The sequence below is a fragment of the Phasianus colchicus genome, chromosome 3, assembly GCF_987193195.1.
Source record: "Phasianus colchicus chromosome 3, bPhaCol1.hap1.1, whole genome shotgun sequence".
NCBI lineage: Eukaryota > Metazoa > Chordata > Aves > Galliformes > Phasianidae > Phasianus > Phasianus colchicus.
The window spans coordinates 75861246-75882538 of record NC_143438.1 but is presented as its reverse complement, the minus strand read 5'-3'; the positions used below and the strand labels follow the sequence as shown (position 1 = coordinate 75882538).

Sequence of the window (21293 nt, the reverse complement as noted above, 5' to 3'; positions counted from 1 at the left end):
GGCCGAGTCCGCCCGTCGCAGAGGGCTGCCGACAGCCCTTTTCCCAAACCCTCCCCCAGCTCCCCTGCCTCCCGTCCCCGCGGCTCTCCCCGCAGCCGGGCCAGGCCGACGAGTGCCGCCCTCGGCCGCTGCTGCCCGCGGGGCCGGGCAGGGCGGGGCGGGGCCCCCCGGCCGTTGTGCCGGAACAGAGCGCGTTGGGGGCGCGGGGCAGCGGGCGGGGGCAGCGCAGCGCAGGAGGCAGGGCAGCGGGCACGATGATGGCGCAGGGCAACAGCTGCCGAAAGATCGTTTTCATGTGGTCCTTTGACTATGGCCAGACGCCTCCGCCGCCTGAGGTGAGAGGAGGCCTCGGCAGCGCCCAGAAAAGCCCGAAGGGTGCCCTGCCCCAGCCAACGGCCGCTCTGTTTCGCTGAGTAGCGGTGTCTGGGGGAAGGGCATGGTGCCAGGACCCCAGGTAGCGCACTTTCCCCCAGTGCCTTCCAGGATGCAGGCTGGGAGAGACGGCTGATAGCCTGTGCCCTCTGGAGGGGATTTGGGCGCACAGACCTGTGAGTGCAAAGCCTGGTCCCTCAGGGCACCCACAGGCTCCCCAGCTGGCCTCATGGAGAGCTCATGGCACCCCTGGCTTCCTCAGTGCCGCTGCGGAGCTCAGGTCAGCTTTGGGCATCCAGAGCCGTGAACAGCCAGATTTCCAAAGCTGCCCAGCACGTTATAAACTCCACAGTGCAAAGGGCGGGGCTGGAGTGAGCACCATGAGAACACAGCTGGACTGCCCTGAAAGCCTGGTTCCCATCTCTAGGTAAAGAAGAAACAGCAGAAATGCCCAGAAGCAGGCCTCCTGGCCAGAGGCAGGCTTTGTGCCTCGGCTCACTGCACTCCCCTTGGTCATTGGTGCTTCCCCAGAGGCTGTGGGTGGAGCTGCCAAAGGCCGTGAGCTCAATTCCTGTTAAATATCTCCATGGTGTGTGTGTTTAGGGCCATTTGCAGATAACACAGGACGGGTAGCAGTAAGCAATTTTCTGAGCCGAGTCCTCATTCCCTGTCTTCCAGCCTCCCATGCCAAAGCAGAGGCTTCTGATCAAGGGCGGAAGAGTTGTGAATGATGACCAATCTGTGGAGGCTGATGTGTATGTGGAAGAAGGAGTGGTGCAGGAAGTGGGACCAAACCTAAATCCCAAGCCTCCCAGTGGCCTCACTGTGCTGGATGCGACCAACAAGCTGGTGATCCCTGGGGGCATTGATACGCACACACACTTGCAGTTCCCTTTCATGGGCGCCACATCAAAAGATGACTTCTACACAGGAACAAAGGTGGGTGCATGTGACCACATCTGTGCACATATGCATTTCTTTCTCTGAATCTGGTCTTTCTCAGAAAGAAGCGTCTGCCGATTATGCAATATTAATGCTAACGGAGAGAAAATAGCATTCCTCAAGTAAAGGCAGTTGTGCTGTTTCTTGTTTCAGCCACTGTAATAAGCAGTCAGGATACCCAAAGGCGCATTCCACCAGTATGTTATTTGGGTTCCTTCAAAGACTTTGCTGGATGCCAGTGACAAGTGTTAAGAATGGTCTTCCCTGGCTGTCACCAGGCCGAGTGCAACTCACCTTGGAGTATGGGCTTCATGCTTTTCAGAACAAAGGTTAACTAAAGCAACAGTGCAACTCCCCCAGTGTGCTGGGAGCACTTCTGTGGTAACCTGATCTTTCTCCTCTGTTAGCAAGAACACAAGTTTTTCATGTCATTCACTTCTGTCCAGACTGTCTCAGTGAGAGTTCAAATACCAGTTCAAATGCACTTTCTTAAAAATACCTCTTTTCTCCTATTTATGTACTTGGAGTTCTTCTTTCAGATTTTCATCTGATCTTGTTGTATTACTTGCATTAGCAGTTATCAGTTATTATTAGTAGCAATGCATCATCTCTATAGACAAAAATACTCATACAGATGTCCCTGAAATTCATAACCTACTTAGTGCTTTGCTGTACAAGATGAAATCCTTTGCCCACAGAAGAGATGACATTGCCCTGTGAAGTGGCTGGTCTGTTAGGCAACATCTTCAGAGAGCCTGCTACATCCTGTCCATGAGAGATGGCTTAACTGTGGTTTGTCAAAAAGGGGAAAGCAACAGTGAAACTTTTCTAAAGAAGTGGCTTTCACTGATGTTTTCTAATGTGGAAAATACTAGTTTGCCTCTTTAAGATAGCTGAAATAAGTTAAATTAACTTATTTTAAAAAATGGTGGGATGCCTAAGAACACAGCTGTTAAGAGCCTTTAAGGTTTGCAGTCCTGCTTAGTCTGATCCTCTTCTTTAGCAGGAAATTTCATTTCTTTCTTGCTCCATGATGCCATTGACAGGAGAACTACAAATGAGCTGTTATCCTTAAATTACTATCATGTTTCTTTGAATAACACTGTAACTACTCCCAACTCCAGACACATTTGTTTCCAGTGCTGCTGTTATTTGGAATGGAAATATTTTACATGCAGCTTTAAGCACAATAACTATTCTTCTCTATGTGCTTGGAAATTACGGTGCCTTATTAAATAGGTTTTAATTATTATGCACAAGCTTGACAAAAATTATTTTGCCCATCACAGCAGACAAGTTCTGGTAAAAATGGGGAAATCTGTTATTATATGGGCCTCAAAACACATTTTAGTTATCAAAATGGCTTCCACAAGCGGTTTTTGGTCATTATGTTACTTTTTGTGATAAACTGGTAGAAACACAGATCTCACAAAGCAGGTTTCCTCTAAATGCATTACAGGATTAGATTTCTGGAATACTTAGTTTGTATAATTTACAGTACTCACATACATATATTTTAATGTTTGGGGGCTTTAAACTATTTTTGCAACGGTCCCTTATTTTTCTCTGAAGACTGTCTGAAGAGAACCAAAGATTCAGATTAATTCAAATGTAGATGCCTATGAAATCCCAAATTAGGAAAGGTAAAGAAAAAAAAATAAAGAAATTATTTGAAATAGCATTTAAGTTTATCAATAATTATCTGTACTGGAGGCAGTGGACACAGGAGCTCCAAAGCACAAGCTGCATATAGAGAACAGAATGTCCAAATAGCACAGATTGCATACCCAGAACATCCAGTTAGTGACTTTGGTGGCCAGCAGGAGACTTTAGCTCCAGTCCAATGATCAGAGGTCACAAAGTTAGATATTGTGACCCAGGTCAAAGTGTGGAAAGTGTTCGGAGCTGTTTACCCAGGGTCATCATCTAACATGCATCTTGGCAGGAGAATTGTAGAGGCAAAATTGTGTTCCAACTACTGTAATAATAAGCTAAGACTTATCCATTCAGTTGAATAAAAGAAAGCATTTACAAATGTTTTGGGAAGAAAAGTCTTTGGTTGGAATTGTAGAACCTGTGGCATTTCTTTACCTTCAAACTTACAAATATTCTTTAATTTTAATTCTCAACTAACAATTAAGAAGCTAAGACATTTCTTTGGGAAAACAACAACAACAACAACAACAACAACAAAAACCTGATAGTTTGAACAACTTTTCCTTAGTGTTTATCACTGATTCAAAAATGTGTCACTCTCCAAACTTGTTTTTGTTTGCAAAATATACTGACATATTTGCAGTTTTAATTCTGATTGCTAAATGAAGGCAGTGATTTGAACAGAACACAGCAACCAAAAAAAAAAAAAAAATTGTTTACCTGCATGGGATCAAGCCAAATATTTTTCCTTAATTGAAAGAAATATTAGAACTTTGTTAAGAAGGATCTGTGAACTTTAGTAAGGCGAAGTCAAACAAGCATCATTTAGAGAAAGAAGAAATGGGTTTATTTAGAAATGGAGTAATACAGCATGAACTGTGTTTACTTTGATCTGAATAGCTTGTAGCTGTTATGCAGAGGGATGTTGTTCAGAGCACTAGAGAGAATTTCTCTGGCTAGTTTGGAATAGACCAGAAATTGCAGCAAATAATTTACCTTACTGGCAATTTCCAGTAGTCTAGGATTTGGTTTCTGGCAGTGACTACTGACTCAGTTAAAAAGCGCTTTGAATCTTCTTAACATATATAAAATATTTATTTAATAGCAGATAACTTATAAACAACATTTTTGGGAATCTACTATGCAGTTTTTCTAAACTATACCCTTCCAGTAACAACAACAACAACAATTTTAAAATACTTTTTATATCCTTTTGGTGTTAGACAAGAGTTTGGTGATTTTGACAGCGGACTTTTAAACAAAATGTTATGGTATTTATTGCATTGTGTCTCTATCCCTTAGTGCTTTTTTGTCATACAGGCTTGTTTTTTCAACCAAATAGATTCTGAGGAAGCATATCTCAAGTTGACTGGGGTCTGGTGCTGCTCATCTTTCCCTGTGAACTCATCCACTGCACAAGGAATCAGAGAACATAGGAGACACTATTATTTTTCTCACTGATTGCTAAATATTAATTTTTTGTTTTCAGGCTGCTGTAGCAGGAGGCACCACTATGATCATTGACTTCGCCATTCCTCAGAAAGGCTGCTCTCTTATTGAAGCTTTTAATAAATGGAAAAGCTGGGCAGACCCTAAGGTTTGCTGTGATTATGCACTGCATGTGGCTGTTACCTGGTGGAGTGACAAGGTACACACAACAGGCATTTTTCAGTTCCATGAATTTGTACCACACCTGCCTGGAATTAGTCCTCAGGAGGAAAATGAATGTTAATATGTTTTTGTATGTACAAACTAGAATAGTCCACACCTTTATAAAATATATGTATTTGGGGAAAAAAATGGCTGCAGATAACCTACATGTTCGGATAATATTGCATGAATTTGATGGAGGGGAAGCAAGCTGTGCAATGTCAAGGCCAGCCAGACCAGAGGGACAGGAGGTGTTTGCATAAATTTTGCCTTTTCTGTCTGAACACTCAGTAATCTGTGTTCCTGTTAAATCTTGGGGGGTAGGGTTTGTGCTGGTGTATTAATAAGGGCATATATGAAAAATATGGTGATTAGCTTTATTTGCAAAGGAAGAATTTAATCCTGACTAACTGCACTTATATCACCTTAAAGAAAAGCAGAGTTGGAGCCAAGAATTTCTAAAACATGAGATTACCTAGAAAAACTTTTTGAAGTCTAATTATGGAAGGATCATCATTGTTGTATAAAAATTTGCTAACTGCCTAAAAGCTTTACCAAGGAAATGAACATTTCAGATGCTTGACATCTATCTGAACGTGACCTATATTATATAAGACCACTTTGGATTTTTAGAGAATTTTCATCAGTAGCTGGATATACTAATTAAATTTCATTTTAAAATATGAAGTATGAGTACTTCCTCTAACTTTTATCCTTCAGAATGCATAAGCCATGCCCTTCTCATTTGCTCTCCTCTCCTCAAAGTCTTGATTAAAGTTGTACATCCTTTGAGTTCCTTCCCTTAGTGGTAAAAGTTAGTGGAAAAGAAAATAAATGAAAAAGGAATATTAGCTTTTTTCTTCCATATTTGTGCCAGATTAGGGTCTTGTGTCAGACATTTATTTGCTTGATAATTCCAGTGAAGATAATGCTCCAACACAGAAGTCTTTCTTTGATTTTTTTATTAATCTTTCACTTTTCTTGGACAGATCCAAGCAGATTACTAGAGAGATGAACTATAGTGTTTTAATTTTTCTAAAGCCCATGGAAACTGTAATAGCATCACAAATATGCAAGAAGTACTGTCACCATCATTTTATTGGGAAGGGAGAGCTCAAGTTCTAGTGGCTGGTGACCCTCCCCGTGGCAGGGGGGGGTTGAAACTAGATGATCTTTATGGTCCTTTTCAACCAGGCCTTCTATGATTCTAAGTTAGTTAATGGGTAGATTTTGGTAATACAGTATTTTCAACATAAGGTTTTCAGTGGAATAAAATTTTACTTCACTGTCTTAAAAAAAAAAATCCCTTCCAGTATCTGCACTGCAGTGGGCCCGGTTTGTGTACTTTGAGAAGCAATTTCATGCAAGAGTAATAGTAATCAGCCTTTACATATGTAACTTGGGCTGTTTGAACTGAATCTATTTTTAATGGGTGAGTAAAGCCTGGTTGTTGGTTCATACCAATTTCTTTGTAGAAAGCTAACAGGTAAAATTTTATATTGTTGTTTTGTGAGAATTGCTAACTGTCTTTCAGGTGAAGGAAGAAATGAAAAGTCTTGTTCAAGACAAAGGTGTCAATTCCTTCAAGATGTTTATGGCCTATAAAGATTTATACATGCTTTGTGATGAGGAATTGTATGCAGCTTTGTCCTGCTGTAAGGAACTTGGAACAATTGCTCAAGTTCATGCGGAGAATGGGGAGCTAATAGCGCAGGTGGGCATGTGATATTTTGTCCATCAAAGTCAGAAATATAACTTGTCCTGTTATCTAAACACTTTAGAGAAAGGCTTTTTTCCCCTATTTAAACTCCAACAAACTGAAGACTGAGATCCCAAAGGTTGTTTGTGGTGGGCATAGGTATTTTTAACCTGGAATACTGGGTTTGATACAGATAGGAAGCAAATGGTTCTGTCACAATTAGAGTCATACTTGCCATATAACACATGTACTTGCAATGTATACTTGGCTAATAAAGAAAGCATCAGGCAAAGCCTACCATGAGCTCAGTTCAAGGGGAAGTTCTTGGTCAAATATTTGCATGTCAGGTGTATGATGCCTGACCATGTGTAGCACAATAATAAATTATCTGAGAAAGAAAGCATTGTAACTAACTTGTTCCTTCACAAACTTACTGCAGTTGTCTGGTTTAGGATCTATTTGGCAGACTGTATGTTCACAATACCATGTTTTCACTTTAACTGACTCTTAAATATTTTTATGTCCAGAACACAAAGAAGTTGCTGGCAATGGGGATAACTGGTCCTGAGGGTCATGCTTTGTCACATAATGAAGATGTGGAAGCTGAAGCTACGCATAGAGCAATTACCATAGCAAATACCATAAACTGCCCCCTTTATGTAGTCCATGTGATGAGTAAGTCTTCAGCAAGGATGATAACCAATGCACGAAATGAAGGTAAAAGTCCTAATTACTTTATGCTTGGCTATAGCATTGAAGTAATCAGTGTCTCAGTCTGAAGGACTGTCTTAACCCTAAAAGCATGGATGAACTCCTTGGAATGGGATCTTTAAACTGCATGTGTGGAAGCTAAGAACTGTGGAAGGACAGTTACTGAGGTTGATACTTTGGCTTCTCCCCAGAATAGCCTTTTTCTTCTTCATGCTACATCTTCACAGTTGAAGTAGTAGCCAGAACAGCACTGCATTAAAAATGATGTGATGTTACAAATAGAATTATATTTTTAACTCATAAGAGAGAAACAGTAAATATTTATTGATGTAAAATAGCAATATCAAAGTTTAATTGTAAATAAGACAGTGGCTTAACAAGATCCAAGATGGCAAAGTATGCTTGATTATTCGTTGCATAGTGGATAGGGTTAAACACATTTGTCCAGGAGATCCTCCTGGACCCTACTCTTGAGTTATGAGGTTCAGAGAAGAAGCTTTTGCTTTCTAAACAACTTGAACCAAAGAAGTAAGGAGCTTAGATGCAGCTGAATCTCCTCATTGTCCTAGACATGGTCACTAATTTACATCTAAAGAATGATATGTGCACAGTCAATTTAAGATACAATCATCTCAGTGAAGCTTGCATAGTTTACAGGCTATAAGTCACTTACTGAAGATCTGTCGAGGCAAGGAATCTCTTGGCATCCAGGCATAAGGGATCTCTGCTGCAAGCATAATCTCAAGAGGTGTCACTGCTCAAAGGGAGATACTGTTGTGCAGCCAGCTACTGTGCAAGAGGGCTCAACGGGCTGCTCACTATCTATGGGATAAGATGATTAACTCATAGTCATGTTTGTATACCAGCTATAGATATTAGAGTCTTCCAAATTTGGCTTGAGTCAAGACACTGACCAGCAGTGTGGTTAGGTGAGTGCACTGTGCAAATTAACACTTTGCTATACTGTGTTATGTTTCCCACACCACTTTGAGCTGGATGATGGAACCGTTGCATCCATCATGACTGCAATTTCTGGTCATCTACTTAAGTTGGATACAACTATCGCAACTGCCACTGGTGATTGTCACTTGAGCAGGGTTTTTGGGAATAGAGGTCAGGTTGAGGGGCTGGGGAAGCATACTGTGACCAGCCTGAGGCAATGGATATGTTGTTATTCTCCTGCAATGAGTTACAGTCAGCAGCTGGCTGAACATAAGCCACCCGTGTGCCCACGTGACCAAGAAGGCCAATGGCATCTTGGCTTGTATCAGAAGTGGTTCAGTCAGCAGTACCAGGGAGGTGATCATGCCTGTACTCAGCCCTAGTGAGGCCACATCTTGAGTACTATGTTCAGTTTTGGTCCCATCTCTACAAGAAAAACATTGAGGCTGTGGGGTATGTCCAAAGAATGTCATTGAAGCTGATGAAGGATCTGGAGCACAAATCTTATGAGGGACAGCTGAGGGAGCTGGGATGGGTTAGTCTGGAGAAGAGGAGGCTCAGGGGAGACTTTATTGCACTGCAACTACCTGAAGGAGGTTGTAGAAGGGTGGGGGGGTCAACCTCTTCTTCCAGGTGACTAGCGATAGGATGAGGTATAGTAGACTTAAGTTGTGCCAGGAAAGGTTCAGGTTGGATATTAGAAAAAAATTATTCTCAGAAGAGTGATAAGACATTGGAATAGGCTGCCCAGAGTAATGGTGGAGTCACTGAGTCACCATGGAGCATTTACAAGAAAAGGGTAGATGCAGCACTTAGGGACATGGTTTAGTGGGCATGGTGGTGGACTAGATGATCTTAGAGGGTTTTTCCAACTTAATGATTCTAGGATTCTATAATTTTCAAGCCTATATCAGCTATTTAGGTGAGAAATTGTGCAACAGTGATGATGCCATGTTTGTACAGATTGTGCTGTTACATGATGAGGATGTGTATTTATTGGGCACTTAGAAGTCAGGGTGATGTTGACAGTGTCCAAAAGTTTAAATTCCCTCCAGAGAACAATTTTTTAGTTCATGCACTACATGGTTCATAATCAGTTCTGGCCAGCCAGGGTAGACTGATGCTCTTGGCCACCTGTTGGGCAGACTAAAAGCTGCCTGCAGGTTGTAGGGATTAGTCTGTTGCATGTGTTATTCTGTAAGTGCCTATGGAAGCACAGCACTGTGGGGACATTATGTCAGTAAAAGGGATAAGACCGAAGCTCATGATTTGAAGGGCCTGAATTCTTATGGGTTATCTATCCTTGTTGTCTTTTCATCTCACCTAATGTGAAATGCATACAGATTTGTTTCCTCATTTCTTGACTTTAGACTTTACACTAGTGGCATGTATTATTGATATCAAAATGCACAGTTTGAGATCTTGTACAAAAATACAACCAAAATCAGGCTGACATCAGTGTGCTAAAATAAATTGGAATGTTTATGTGGAATACGTATTGATTATGACTTCTAGTAAGACTTTTATGTAATTCAGGTTTATAAAAGAATCTTACCAACATATTTTTTAGTAGCATGTTTTTTGTACTATGCTATACTAAATTTCTCCACTAGATGACAGTGCTGCCGGTGATGTGAATTCTATCCATCATTGTACTGTTATTTGTACATTCATAGGCATAGGCATAACACTGACATTCATGTCAAAGTTAACTACAAGAAGCTGTAACAATGGTTAAAATACTCAGATTAAAGACAAAACACTGGCTGTGAATGTAAAAGACCTAAGAGAAGAGGTGTTGTTTGTAACACACTAATCAAGTACGAAATACAGTGTTGTTAGTAAATTCTGTAAAATAGTCTGACATAAGTTGTAAGAATAAACTGCAGTGCCAGTATGATAAATGGCTTTATCGCAGTATGCTGCTTCAGAGTATAAAAAGAATAAATTGGTATTACTTATGCTTATTGTTGTGCAAATTGCATTTTGTAGCTTCCTGTGTTCATAATTGTCAACATGCTTGTCTTTATGCATCACAATATAAAACATCTTTTCATAATTAATTTCTGCTTTCATTGAAGTATGTATCTTAGGAGAAAGAAATCTAGCATTAAGAAATTACTGAAGAGCAGTAATGTTCTACAAAGATTGGTATAACAGCTACAGGTTTTAGAGAGGCTGGTCTGTTTAAATTCTGGCAATTAGAAATCTACTGTTGTTGTTAATTTCAGTAAGTGTTATTTTTCATTCCTCAACTAAAAGTGATTTTGCAAAATAAAGAGTTCCAGACTTAAATTCATGAAGCATTGTATAAATGATGTAAATAAAACTGGTAAAGGATTGCCAGAAGGTGGAGGGCAATAGTTCTTCCCTTCTGCTAGGCACTTATGAGACCGTATCTGGAGAACTGAATCCAATTCTGGACCCACAGTGTAAGAGAGATTTGAACATACTGGAGAGAGAGTCCACTAGAGAGCCACCAAGGTGCTGAAGGGTCTGTAGCACCTCCTCTGTGGGGAGAGGCTGAGAGAGCTGGACCTGCTCCACTTGGGGCAACTGATCCCCTCTGACATCTCATCAATATCTATATATAGGGGGATCTCATCAGTATCTATAAATACCTGAAATACTTGAAGAGAGAATGTAGTGTGAAGGTGGAACTAGGATCATTTCAGTGGTGTGCAGATGCAGTGGGCACAAACTGGAAGACAGGAGGCTCCTCCTGTGCACCAGGCAGCACTGCTGTGATGTGTGGATGCACTGGCACAGGTTGCCTAGAGGGGACCTGGGCCCCCTGCTCTGGGTGTCCCTGGTCAAACAGGGGTGGGACTTGATGGCTCCAGGAGTTCATTCCAGCTTCAGGCACTCTGTGATTCTGTAAAAAGCCAAATATTTGAAGGATATTCAACCTGGAGAAGTTAAAACCACTCTAATATGAAAGCTGAGAAAACTCTTATATACAGGGAAGGACTGTATATAAGAGACTGGAAGGCATTGAAAATATTCACTTTAACATAGTTTATTCACCTTTTCAAGATGATTTCTCCATCCTTTGATACTAGCTTTCTGGAACTTACAGTTGTGAAATTTTTCATGTTTCTTACTAAGTACTTAACATGAAGTACTGTGTGTGAGTGCATATTCCTCTCAGCCTATACTGGAGGAATATTGACATCTTTTGCTGTTCCATCACACACCTGAAAAAGGGAGAGACTGATCTTCAGTGAGAAAAATTTATATTTTGGGTGATGGCATGATATCAGTGTGGTATCATTGCTTTTCAGATTGTAAGGGATGGTGATTTTTCTGGTCAAAAGTGTAAGAAGAGCCCAGTTCATCTTTGTCTATCCTTTAGATAAACATTGTTTTTAGAGTTAGAAACTGAAGGCCAGATCCAATTTTCTGAAGGAAGAAAGCATAATTCCGTTGATTTAAGGCTTAAAACTTAAAGGCTAAAACCAGTCATCCAGGCTGTAAAGGAATACTAAGAATACTCTAATACATAAGAATAACAAACCTCAGGGAAATTTTATGAGTGACAGCTTTTCTCTCTCCTTCCCTCCATGCTGAAGTCCACTGTATACTCTCATCTCCAGCCATATCTTTTACTAAGGGAAGTCTCCAGACTATAGTAGCATGTTTTTCACGTACACCAGCAATAGCTATAGTGCTGCTGAATTCAACAGAAAATCCAAGATTTCTACATATTTTGACTGTGTTGGAGAGGGAGATCTCAAACTACCATCTTATACTTTTTTGGTCCCCACCAACCTATTTACCAGAAGCAATCATTCACTGGTTCTCAATTTGAGGGAATTGAAGGCAGCATCTCTCTTTGAGAACTGTACATATTCATCTCAGAGGGCTGTTCGAGAATATATACTTATTCAAATTACAAGAAGCATGCTTAGACTTAAAAAAATCCCATACCTCACACCATCAGCTACAGACTAGGCCAGATCTTACTGAGAGGAAGGACATGTTTGTGAGTGTACAGACTCTCAAGCTGATGCTGAGCTCAAGAGTGCAATTGAAAATCCAGACTTTTTAGATATCTCATGCAGGACAGTTCAGGTCCAGACTGTAGATAGATTAACTAATGCCATGATGTGCCTGCACCATTAAGCCCTGCCTTGCATTCCCACCTCTGTCAGATCATAGCTGATCATTGAGTACCTTTGCCCCATGTGACCTTATCTTCAGTGCTTCTGAAAATTTTACTGAAGTAAACACACAAAGACCAGTTTTACAAGCCTTTAAATGTTAGTAGTTGTTTCTGAAGATTATAGCTCTTTTTGAATTCTGAAAGGTGGTAGAAGAAATTACAATTGTGTGTTCTTCTTTGTTTGAAACTAATTTATGTGAATGTAGCTCTTTCCAGTCAGTTTTATGACTAACAAAGAAGTCACCAAATCTACAGCTATTTCCCAGCTATTTCAGAGTGTCAGAAAGACCAAATGACAGAACACTATCTGCTTACTATTTTTACTGAATGCAGGAAAACATAAGAGGAAGGACTTGATATATTACTGCATTACTCCAATTTTATGTCTATAGACAGAAACTTGTTGGGCTAAAAGAGCCTTAATGTGGAATTCCCTTACTATTTGGGTTTTGCTTTAGCAAAATCTTTGCATTATTGCACCCATCAGTCTGACTAGTCATAGTCCAAATGAAATGCAAGAAATTGTCAGTTGAGTGTCCAGATACAGTCTGTTGAAGCTGCAGTGTTCATACTCAAAAGTCACTTGCAGAAATTGCTTCTACTCCTTCTGTCTCATGGCAACAAGGGGAGATGTTCAAATTCTGACTGCATATTGTTATAAATATTGTTATCAGCTCTGGTACATGAGTTTGAATCAACTCAGTATAAATGGCTGTGAGTTTAAGGATGTAATTTTGTTCGGATATCATGGAAATAATGTAAGAAATTATTTATGGAATCGAACATATATTCCCTTTCAACTGTTATAACTTTTGTCATTTTTAGCTATGACCTAATGTTGTTTAGTTCAGGTTTGCGTTGTATGAAAGTTTCTTCATCTTGTTGCAGTTAGGAGAGATCACAGACACAAACACATGCTGCTTTCCATTGATTTTTCTGTCAAAAGTCTACTAGGTTAATATAGAATATATTGTTATAGAATCATAATAGCCTTTGGGTTGGAAGGGACCCTTAAAGATCATCTAGTTCAACTTTCCTGCAATGAGAAGGGATTGGTGTTGGGACCAATGTTATTTAACATCTTTGTAAGCAATATGGACAGTGGGATTCAGTGCACCCTCAGCAAACTTGCAGACAACACCAAGCTGAGTAGTACAATTGACACGCTAGAGGGAAGGAATGCTATCCAGAGGGACCTGGACAGGCTTGAAAAGTGGGCCCATGCCAACCTCACAAGGCCAAGTGCAAGGTCCTGCACCTGATTCGGGCAATTCCAAGCATAGATACAGGTTGGGCAGAGAATGGCTTGAGAGCATCCCTGAGGACAAGGATTTGGGGGTATGAGTTGATGAATGTGCGTTTGCAGCCCAGAAGGCCAATCATATCCTGGGTTGCATCAAGAGAAGTGTTACCAGGAGGTCGAGGGAGATGATTCTGCCTCTTTACTCTGCACTTGTGAGATGCCATCTGGAGTACTGTGTCCAGTTCTGGAGCCCCCAACATAAGAAGGACATGGAGTTGTTGGAGCAGGTGAAGAAGAGGTCCTGCTGCTCAAGGTCTCTGTGGATGGCATCCCGTCCCTTGAGCACATTGTCTACACCACACAGCTTGCTGTCAGCCACAAACTTGCTGAGGGTGCACTCAGTCTTACTGTTCATATCATTGACGAAGATATTAAAGAGCACTGGTCCCACTACTGACCCCTGGGAGACACTACTCTTCACAGATCTCCATCCAGAGAGCCATTGACCACCACTCTCTGGTTATGATCTCGTAACCAGTTTCTCATTCATTGAACAGTCCACCCAGAAAATCCATATCTTTCCAATTTGAAGAGAAAGAAACTATGGGGGACCATATAAAAGACCTTGCTGAAGTCCAGATAGATTACATTTGTGGTTTTCCCCTTGTCCACTGATAAAGTTACACCATCAGAAAAAGCAACAAGGTTGGTCAGGCAGAACCTGTACTTGGTGAAGCCATGCTGGTTATCTCATATCACATCCCTCTCTTCCATATGCCTTATCACAGCTTCCAGGAGGATCTGCTCCATGATCTTCCCTGGCACTGAGATAAGACTGACAGGTCAGTAGTTCCCTGAGTCATCCTTTCTACCCATCTTGTACCCATTGAAAATGTATGTGACGTTGCCTTATTTTGCAGTCACCAGGGACTTCACCTGACCACCGTGACTTTACAGATATCATTGTGAGTGGCTTGAAAGCTACATCAGCCAATTCCCTTTGGATTCTGGAGTGCATCTCATCAAGACCCATAGACTTACAGACATTCAGGTTCCTCAAGTGGTTGCAAACCTGATTTTTGCTTACAGCAGGAGCCTGTTCTCTACTTACATCAGAACTGGCTCCCCTAGTTCCCACCATTTGAACCAGCTGTTCGAGGACTGCATGTAGAGCAGTCGTTAGTGAAGTCTGAGGCAAAAAGGTTATCATCTCAGCCTTCTCCTTGTCGATTGTTATTAGCCCACTTGTATTGCTCACTAGGTGAGGAACACCTTCCTTCTATATAAAAGGCTTTCTTATCCTTTGTGCCCCTTGCCAAGTCTGATTCCAGTTGGGCCTTGGCCTTCCTGACCTCATTCCTACACAGCATTCCTATACTTCTCCCAGGTTATCTGTACCTGCTTCCATTGCCTGTGCATTTTCTTTTTGCTCTCCAGTTTGATCAACAGGTCCCAGTTCAGCCACACCAGTCTCCTGCCTTCCTCTCCTGACTTCCTATACCTCAGGATGGAGAGCTAAGGAAAGCTTCCTTAAAGATCTACCAGCTCTGCTCTTCTCCCTTTTCCTTCAGGACAGATTTCCAGAGGGTTTTGTTGAATAACTCTTTGAAGAGCTGGAATTTTGCTCTCCTAAAATTAAGATTCCTAATTTTACTCTTTCTTTCCCTGTCTGATATCCTTCAAGAGTGTGAACATCATTGTTGCATTGTCCTGCATTGTGTATATATGCAGAACTTTTTCAGTATATATCTATACTGTGACACCCTGTCCTCAAATACTGTGTTCAGAATTGCCCAAAAAAAAGCCAAGATCTCCCTCACTCCTGCTGCAGCTCTGAATTAGAAAAATACAAATCCAACTGAATTCCTCATTCACTGGGTGTCCATATTGCTTAAGTGGATAGCCTCACATTCAGTGCTTTTGGTTTTGAAAATAAGGTTTTTAAAAACAACTGTTTAAATCATGATTTTTAGTCCAAAAAACTTGTGGTGGTGCAAATAAATGGGACTGGAAGCTTAGAATGCTCCAAGCCAATGCATCAGAATGTCAGTTCAGCATGTCAGAGCATGATGAGTTAGATACAGCAAATTAATAATGCTCACAGGAAGTATCTAGGTCATAGCAGAAGTACTATTGTAGTCTTGGAATAAATGTACAGTATGGTAATGCCAGCACAGGTCTTGAAACCTTGTAGAAGTAACTGTAGAACTGTAGGTTCTAATACAGACTTCAAAAATGTATGTGACTTTTTTGCAAGTCTAGCAAAGAAAGTTCAAGAAATGGCACTACTGCAGTAGGAAGCATTTTGACAAGAACTAAGCTCCTCAGAAGCTACCTGTGCAAGCCTAGCAGCTTACAGAAGTACCAGAATTTAATGCACGGAGAGAAATTAGCAATGGTTTGCTTTGTTGTTTTCCAGTAGTAAAGGTGAATGCCTCAGTTATGCTCAGAACACCAGAAAAAAATACCATCTAGTAACAGAACAATGGCCATCTGAACTCTTGCTGAGATAACATAGAGATAGTTTTAACAAAAAATTGCTCCTAGTCCCTAGAGTGAAATATAGGGTCCACAGAAAGGTAACAGTTGTCCGTGAAGAGCAGGGGCAGCAGAAAACTCTTGCCAGGATCTGGCAAAGGCTGCCTTTAACAAGCACCAAGCAGCCTATGAGTGGGTGCATGAGGCCCCAGACTGCTGTGATGTTTTGGAGACCATAATGGTTAGTGGCATTATCTGCTATGCCCACAGAACAGTAACGTGGCTGGATCAACTCCTAAAGGAGGAAAACATCTTCTTTCAGCTCCCTTCTTCTAATGATTTCAAGCCTATGTTTCCTAGGAGGAAAAAATAAACTAATTAAACTATATTAGCTCTATCCAAAGGCTAACAGCTTGTTTAGATTGGGGTCCTTATATGAGAAATCTAGAATACTGTGCCACACACAAATAAAGTTTGGAAAATAACTTATAAAATTAAAGTATTTATGGTTTTTAATTTGGAAGTGTTTTTATATTTTTAAAATTTATACCTGGTGCTCTGTTGTTCTTCCTGGTCAGCACGCCTGCATTTGTAGCCTGAAAGTTAAAAATAACATCTTGCAAGGTCTGTTTGCTGTATATGTTAAATTACATTGTTACATAGTCAATAATTTCAGAACATCAAACAAAAAGAAATATATGGATCTTGAACATAATTAATGCAACCCAGGATTGTGTTCCTTTTGAAATCTCAATCAAATGCCTAGAAAACAGTGTGTAAAACCCATTATAATATATCTGTCAACAATTTAATTAAAAAGCTTTCCAAAGCAATGTTCTTATGAGAAATTATATTGGGAAATCACCAGCAGAATACTCAGAAGAGTGATACTGTGTTATAGCTTAGTTAATCTTAGCTTATTATGTTCTTCCATGTATTGGTGTTTAATCTGAAATATTCAAATTCAAATATATTGCCACCAAAAATTTCTGAAACAGGGGAAATACAAGAAATTCGTTTTTATGTAATTTGGTGATGATATTATTGCTTTACTTGCTTTTAGGAAAGGTGGTTTATGGGGAGCCTATTGCTGCTGGTCTTGGCACTGATGGTACCAACTACTGGAATGAAGACTGGGCTCATGCTGCAGCACATGTGATGTCACCTCCACTGAGTCCAGATCCTTCTACTCCGGATTTCCTCATGAACTTACTGGCCAAGTAAGCAGATGAACAAATACTGACAGCTGTTGCACAAATACTAAGCAAATTCTGTCTGATTCCCTGGAGATCTTTTAGGAACAGAATTATCAGGAAGGTGAAATGGAAAGTGAAACCATAGATTAAAAAAAAAAAAGATTAAAAAAAAAATTTGTTACAGAAATTAGAAACTGCTCAGATTTCGTTTCTCTGAACTGTTGTGACCTTATGTCCTCAGTTGATTTTATTTGATTTTAGTCAATAAGCCTAGCTAGTCTTGCTAGTACTGAAGCAAAAAGTAAAACAGGAGGACAGCAAGGCTGTTGGTGGGAATTTTGTGAAAAGATGTCACAATTAGAGGTTCTGGGCATTACTGTCAACTCAGTGTTTCACTTGAAATTTGGATGAAAACTAAGCCCACTGTTTTCTGAAAGCAGATACATATTTATCACTTCATTACACCTGCTTCAGAAGGAATTAGGAACAGAAGTATTACCTAGAGAGGTAGTGGATGCCCTATCCCAAAAGACATTCAAGGTCAGGCTGGATGGGGCTCTAAGCAACTGATCTAGCTGTACATGTCCCTGTTCATTGCAGGGGAGTGGGACTAGATGAGCTTCGAAGGTCCCTTCCAACTCAAATGCTTCTATGATCCTTTGGATACTGGCAGTTAACAAAATGTGGCTGATGGTTGTGCAAATCTGGGGTAACTTAGAGGGAACAACATGGATCTGTGACAGGGGAGGTTTAGGGTGAGGATTAGGATAAGGTTCTTCACCAAGAGGGTTGTCAGGCACTGGAACAGGCCCTCCACAACAGTAGTCATGGCACCAAACCTGCCAGAGTTCAAGAAGCACTTAGACAATGCTGTTAGACATAGGGTTTGAATTTTGAATGGCCCTGTGTGGAACCAGAATTTGGGCTTGATGGTCCTTTTGTGTCTTTTCTAACTCAGGATACTCTATGATTCATGGGATATGTGAAATGACAGTCCAAAATTGTTCTAAGTGGGGATGGAATCAAGTCTTGCTCTGGGGCAAAAAAAGATAGTGTTCCATTTGTGGAACACCTATGGCATATTCAAATATCCATATATCCATAATAAAGAGCTTTTTTTTTTTTTTTATCCTTGGTATTATCTGAGGACTTTCTGAGGAGAAACGGGCAGTCACTGTGAAGATACTCTTGGAGGATGGGGTTAAAGACAGGCTGACAGGATGTTTTCAGTTTCTCTTTGCAGGAAGGATGGTTGGATGTGTCTACCTAGCTTTGCAATAGATTTTCTTATGCAGCACTGTCTGACACATGCTCCAATTCATAATTAACTTTGTTTCTCCATAGTGATGACCTCTCTGTGGTAGGGACTGACAACTGCACTTTCGACACATGTCAGAAAGCTCTGGGAAAGGATGATTTCACCAAAATCCCTAATGGACTGAATGGAGTGGAAGACAGGATGTCAGTAGTGTGGGAAAAAGGCGTTGTAAGTAAATCAAGATGTCTGAACATGGAAGTAATTGGTGTCTCCAACAAAATACGCTGTCTCAGTATAAATAGCTTCTCAGATTTATCAAATGTATTTATCACAGGATATCTGATAACACAATTTTCAGAAAACAAGATACCTGCAAGATGTTCTGTCTCCTGAGGAAACTGCTCAGCAGAACTACAGATTCAGAAGCCAGCTAAGAAATTTGATTCCAGTTGACTAACTGTGACCATAGCTTTAAATTTGTCTTTTTTTCCCTTTTGTTATGAGGTAAACTGACACAAAGTCATCATATTCCATATTTGCTGAAAGTGCCTTTTAATGTGTGCACCAGAGACAAATAGTTATTTTAATTTCTTTTAAACTCATCAGTAAATTGATGTGCTGCTGTGATTTTGGTAGAGATCAACCTTTTAATCAACACAAATATTTTTTACATTCCTTGTTTAAAAAAACAGTGAGTTTACTTTTGTGTACTCTCCTTCAGTACAGTGGAAAAATGGATGAAAACAGATTTGTAGCTGTTACCAGCACAAATGCAGCAAAGATCTTTAACCTTTACCCGAAGAAGGGAAGAATTGCTGTGGGTTCTGATGCAGATATTGTAATTTGGGATCCTGAAGCTACAAGGTATGTAGGGGAAGTTGTTTCCTTCCATCCAGCTCCTCTGCAGGAAAAAAATACCTCAATCCATTTGTGTAGCAATAAACCTCTAGGGAGAGATTATTGTGTTTTTTCAACTGTACTTCGTGTGAATTATTTACAAGTTAGTTATTTGACTCCTGCAGTAGTGTATGTAAGCAGAGATCCTTGATCTCTAGATGGCCTTAAAAAAAATCTCCCAAATTGCTGACCAAGCATAAAAATAACAAGATCCGTACATTATGCTACCAGGGCATGGTATCCTAACAGCAAAAATAACCACGTTAGGATCTTAGAGTAACTGTTAAGTGCTTGACTATGTTTAGCTCCCTTCCACTACAAAAAGCAGGGAGAGAAGACTGTGTTCCTGCAGAGTGACCCATCACGAGCTTGTGTTTTGAGCTTACAGCTATTTCAAACATACTCAGAGGTGGTCAGAATCATTAGTAAGGAGTCCTGACCCGATAAAGACTCCTTCCTAGCTAGCAGAGCAAAAACAGTGGTAAAGCCATAAGTGAGCCTAGTTCTGAAGCTCAAGTTGTATGTGCTTATACTTAAGGAGTTTTCTGATTTTGTGCCCAGTAAGGCTGCTTAAGTAGAACTTGTCACACCAGCAACAGACGCACAAAAGATATGCCAATCTCTTGCCCTGCATGGCCTGATGCCATGGTACATTCATGCTTCAAAAGACATCCACTGTCTTTCTGAGAGCCTCAAATCACACAGCACAGTCTGTGCAATAGAACTGATTCCTGTCTTCAGATCTATTCACACCAAGAGCCAAATCCATAATCGGGCCACTGTAAGTATCTCAAGAATCTCTCGAGTGTTTCATTTGGCTCTTACACCCAACCTTGGTATAAGAGCAGTCTAAACTGCATGAAATGGTTTGAGAGCAAGCTGTCAGAGGCAGTGTGCCTTTGGAAGGTGCTAATATTTGCTGAGATGCCTATGGGCTGTGTGAGTGCACCTCCACAGTCTGACCTGCAGGTCACCTTAAATCTGTAGGCATTAAGCAGTTCAGTACAAAGTCTGACCACATTCAGCCATTGCACATACCAGCAGCTGATCAGGATGTATGCCAGGAAGGTGCTTTGGTGTCAGACTTAGCTTCAGTAAACAGTACGAGCATACACACTGACCCTTCAATGAGTTGAGATTCCTTCACTGATGTCAATCTAAATTAGTGAATAAATCCATATAAGAAAGCAATCACAAATCCTAGCTGAGCTTTGTAGGGTGCTGGACATGATAACAGCATTGCCAGTTTTCATCAAGAGATCACAGTGTTTGGTGTTCCTAAAACTTGAGCAGTTTTAACTCAAGAATTGCAATAGATTTTCAGCCTTTGTTTTTAAAAAACAGAGTTGAAGACTTCTCTGATTGTAAAGCAAACTTTGGAAACATAAGTAGATAAATCTGAGGCTCAGAAAGCAAATGGAGGTAAAAAGACCTAAGCCTAGATTTACCTTACATATACACAATTCTTTAGATTTACCTTCTGGTTTTTGAATTTCAGGCATTTCAATATACTCATGAATAGCAAAACCGTACAGAGTGACAGGGAAAAGCAATCTGTGTTTCAAGCTGCAAAGCTTGAGGACGTGGAACTAGCTTCTCAGGAGTGCCACAAGAAGCTGTAAATACCAGCAGAAGTTTCAAGAATGCCAGTCAACACAGAGTCCTGCCCTGTTCTGGGTCAGAGAGATTTTGCTGCTGGGTATTAAATACCTCATGTGCATTATGCCTTCTGGCATGTTGAGCAAGCATATTTTGAATCCTAGCACTGAGCTTTTTCAGGACAGTGAAGCTATAAACTCTGATTTAAAATAAAAAAAAAAAAAAAAAAACCTCAAGGTTTATTTTAGAGTTCACTTCTGCTCTGCCTGGGGACAAATGGGACTAGAAGTAGAATTACGACATTGTTCTCAAGGTGCTTTGTCAGCTCCTAAAATTACTTCTCTTTTGCTTCCCAGACATTCCTTCTGCCTCCCTTCACTGTCCTGATAGTTCTCTTATAACCTTTGACCATTGCAGCTTTGAAGGTACAGTTTTTCTTCAAATAGTTTTTGAGAAATTAAACTGTCTTTTCTTACTGAGCAAGC

General features: G+C 40.5%; 1 protein-coding gene across 1 annotated transcript in view; it reads left to right on the top strand.

Moving 5' to 3' along the window:
• The first annotated feature begins 184 nt into the window (after positions 1–184).
• DPYS (dihydropyrimidinase) overlaps positions 185–21293 on the top strand; it is a 32095-nt gene continuing 10986 nt past the window's right edge. Inside the window, exons 1-8 of the mRNA XM_031591120.2 lie at positions 185–335; positions 1051–1311; positions 4460–4618; positions 6155–6334; positions 6847–7036; positions 16922–17078; positions 18399–18540; positions 19034–19176. Coding sequence (XP_031446980.2) covers positions 255–335; positions 1051–1311; positions 4460–4618; positions 6155–6334; positions 6847–7036; positions 16922–17078; positions 18399–18540; positions 19034–19176 — 1313 coding nt within the window. The 5' untranslated portion in view covers positions 185–254. The remainder of the gene's footprint in view (positions 336–1050; positions 1312–4459; positions 4619–6154; positions 6335–6846; positions 7037–16921; positions 17079–18398; positions 18541–19033; positions 19177–21293) is intronic.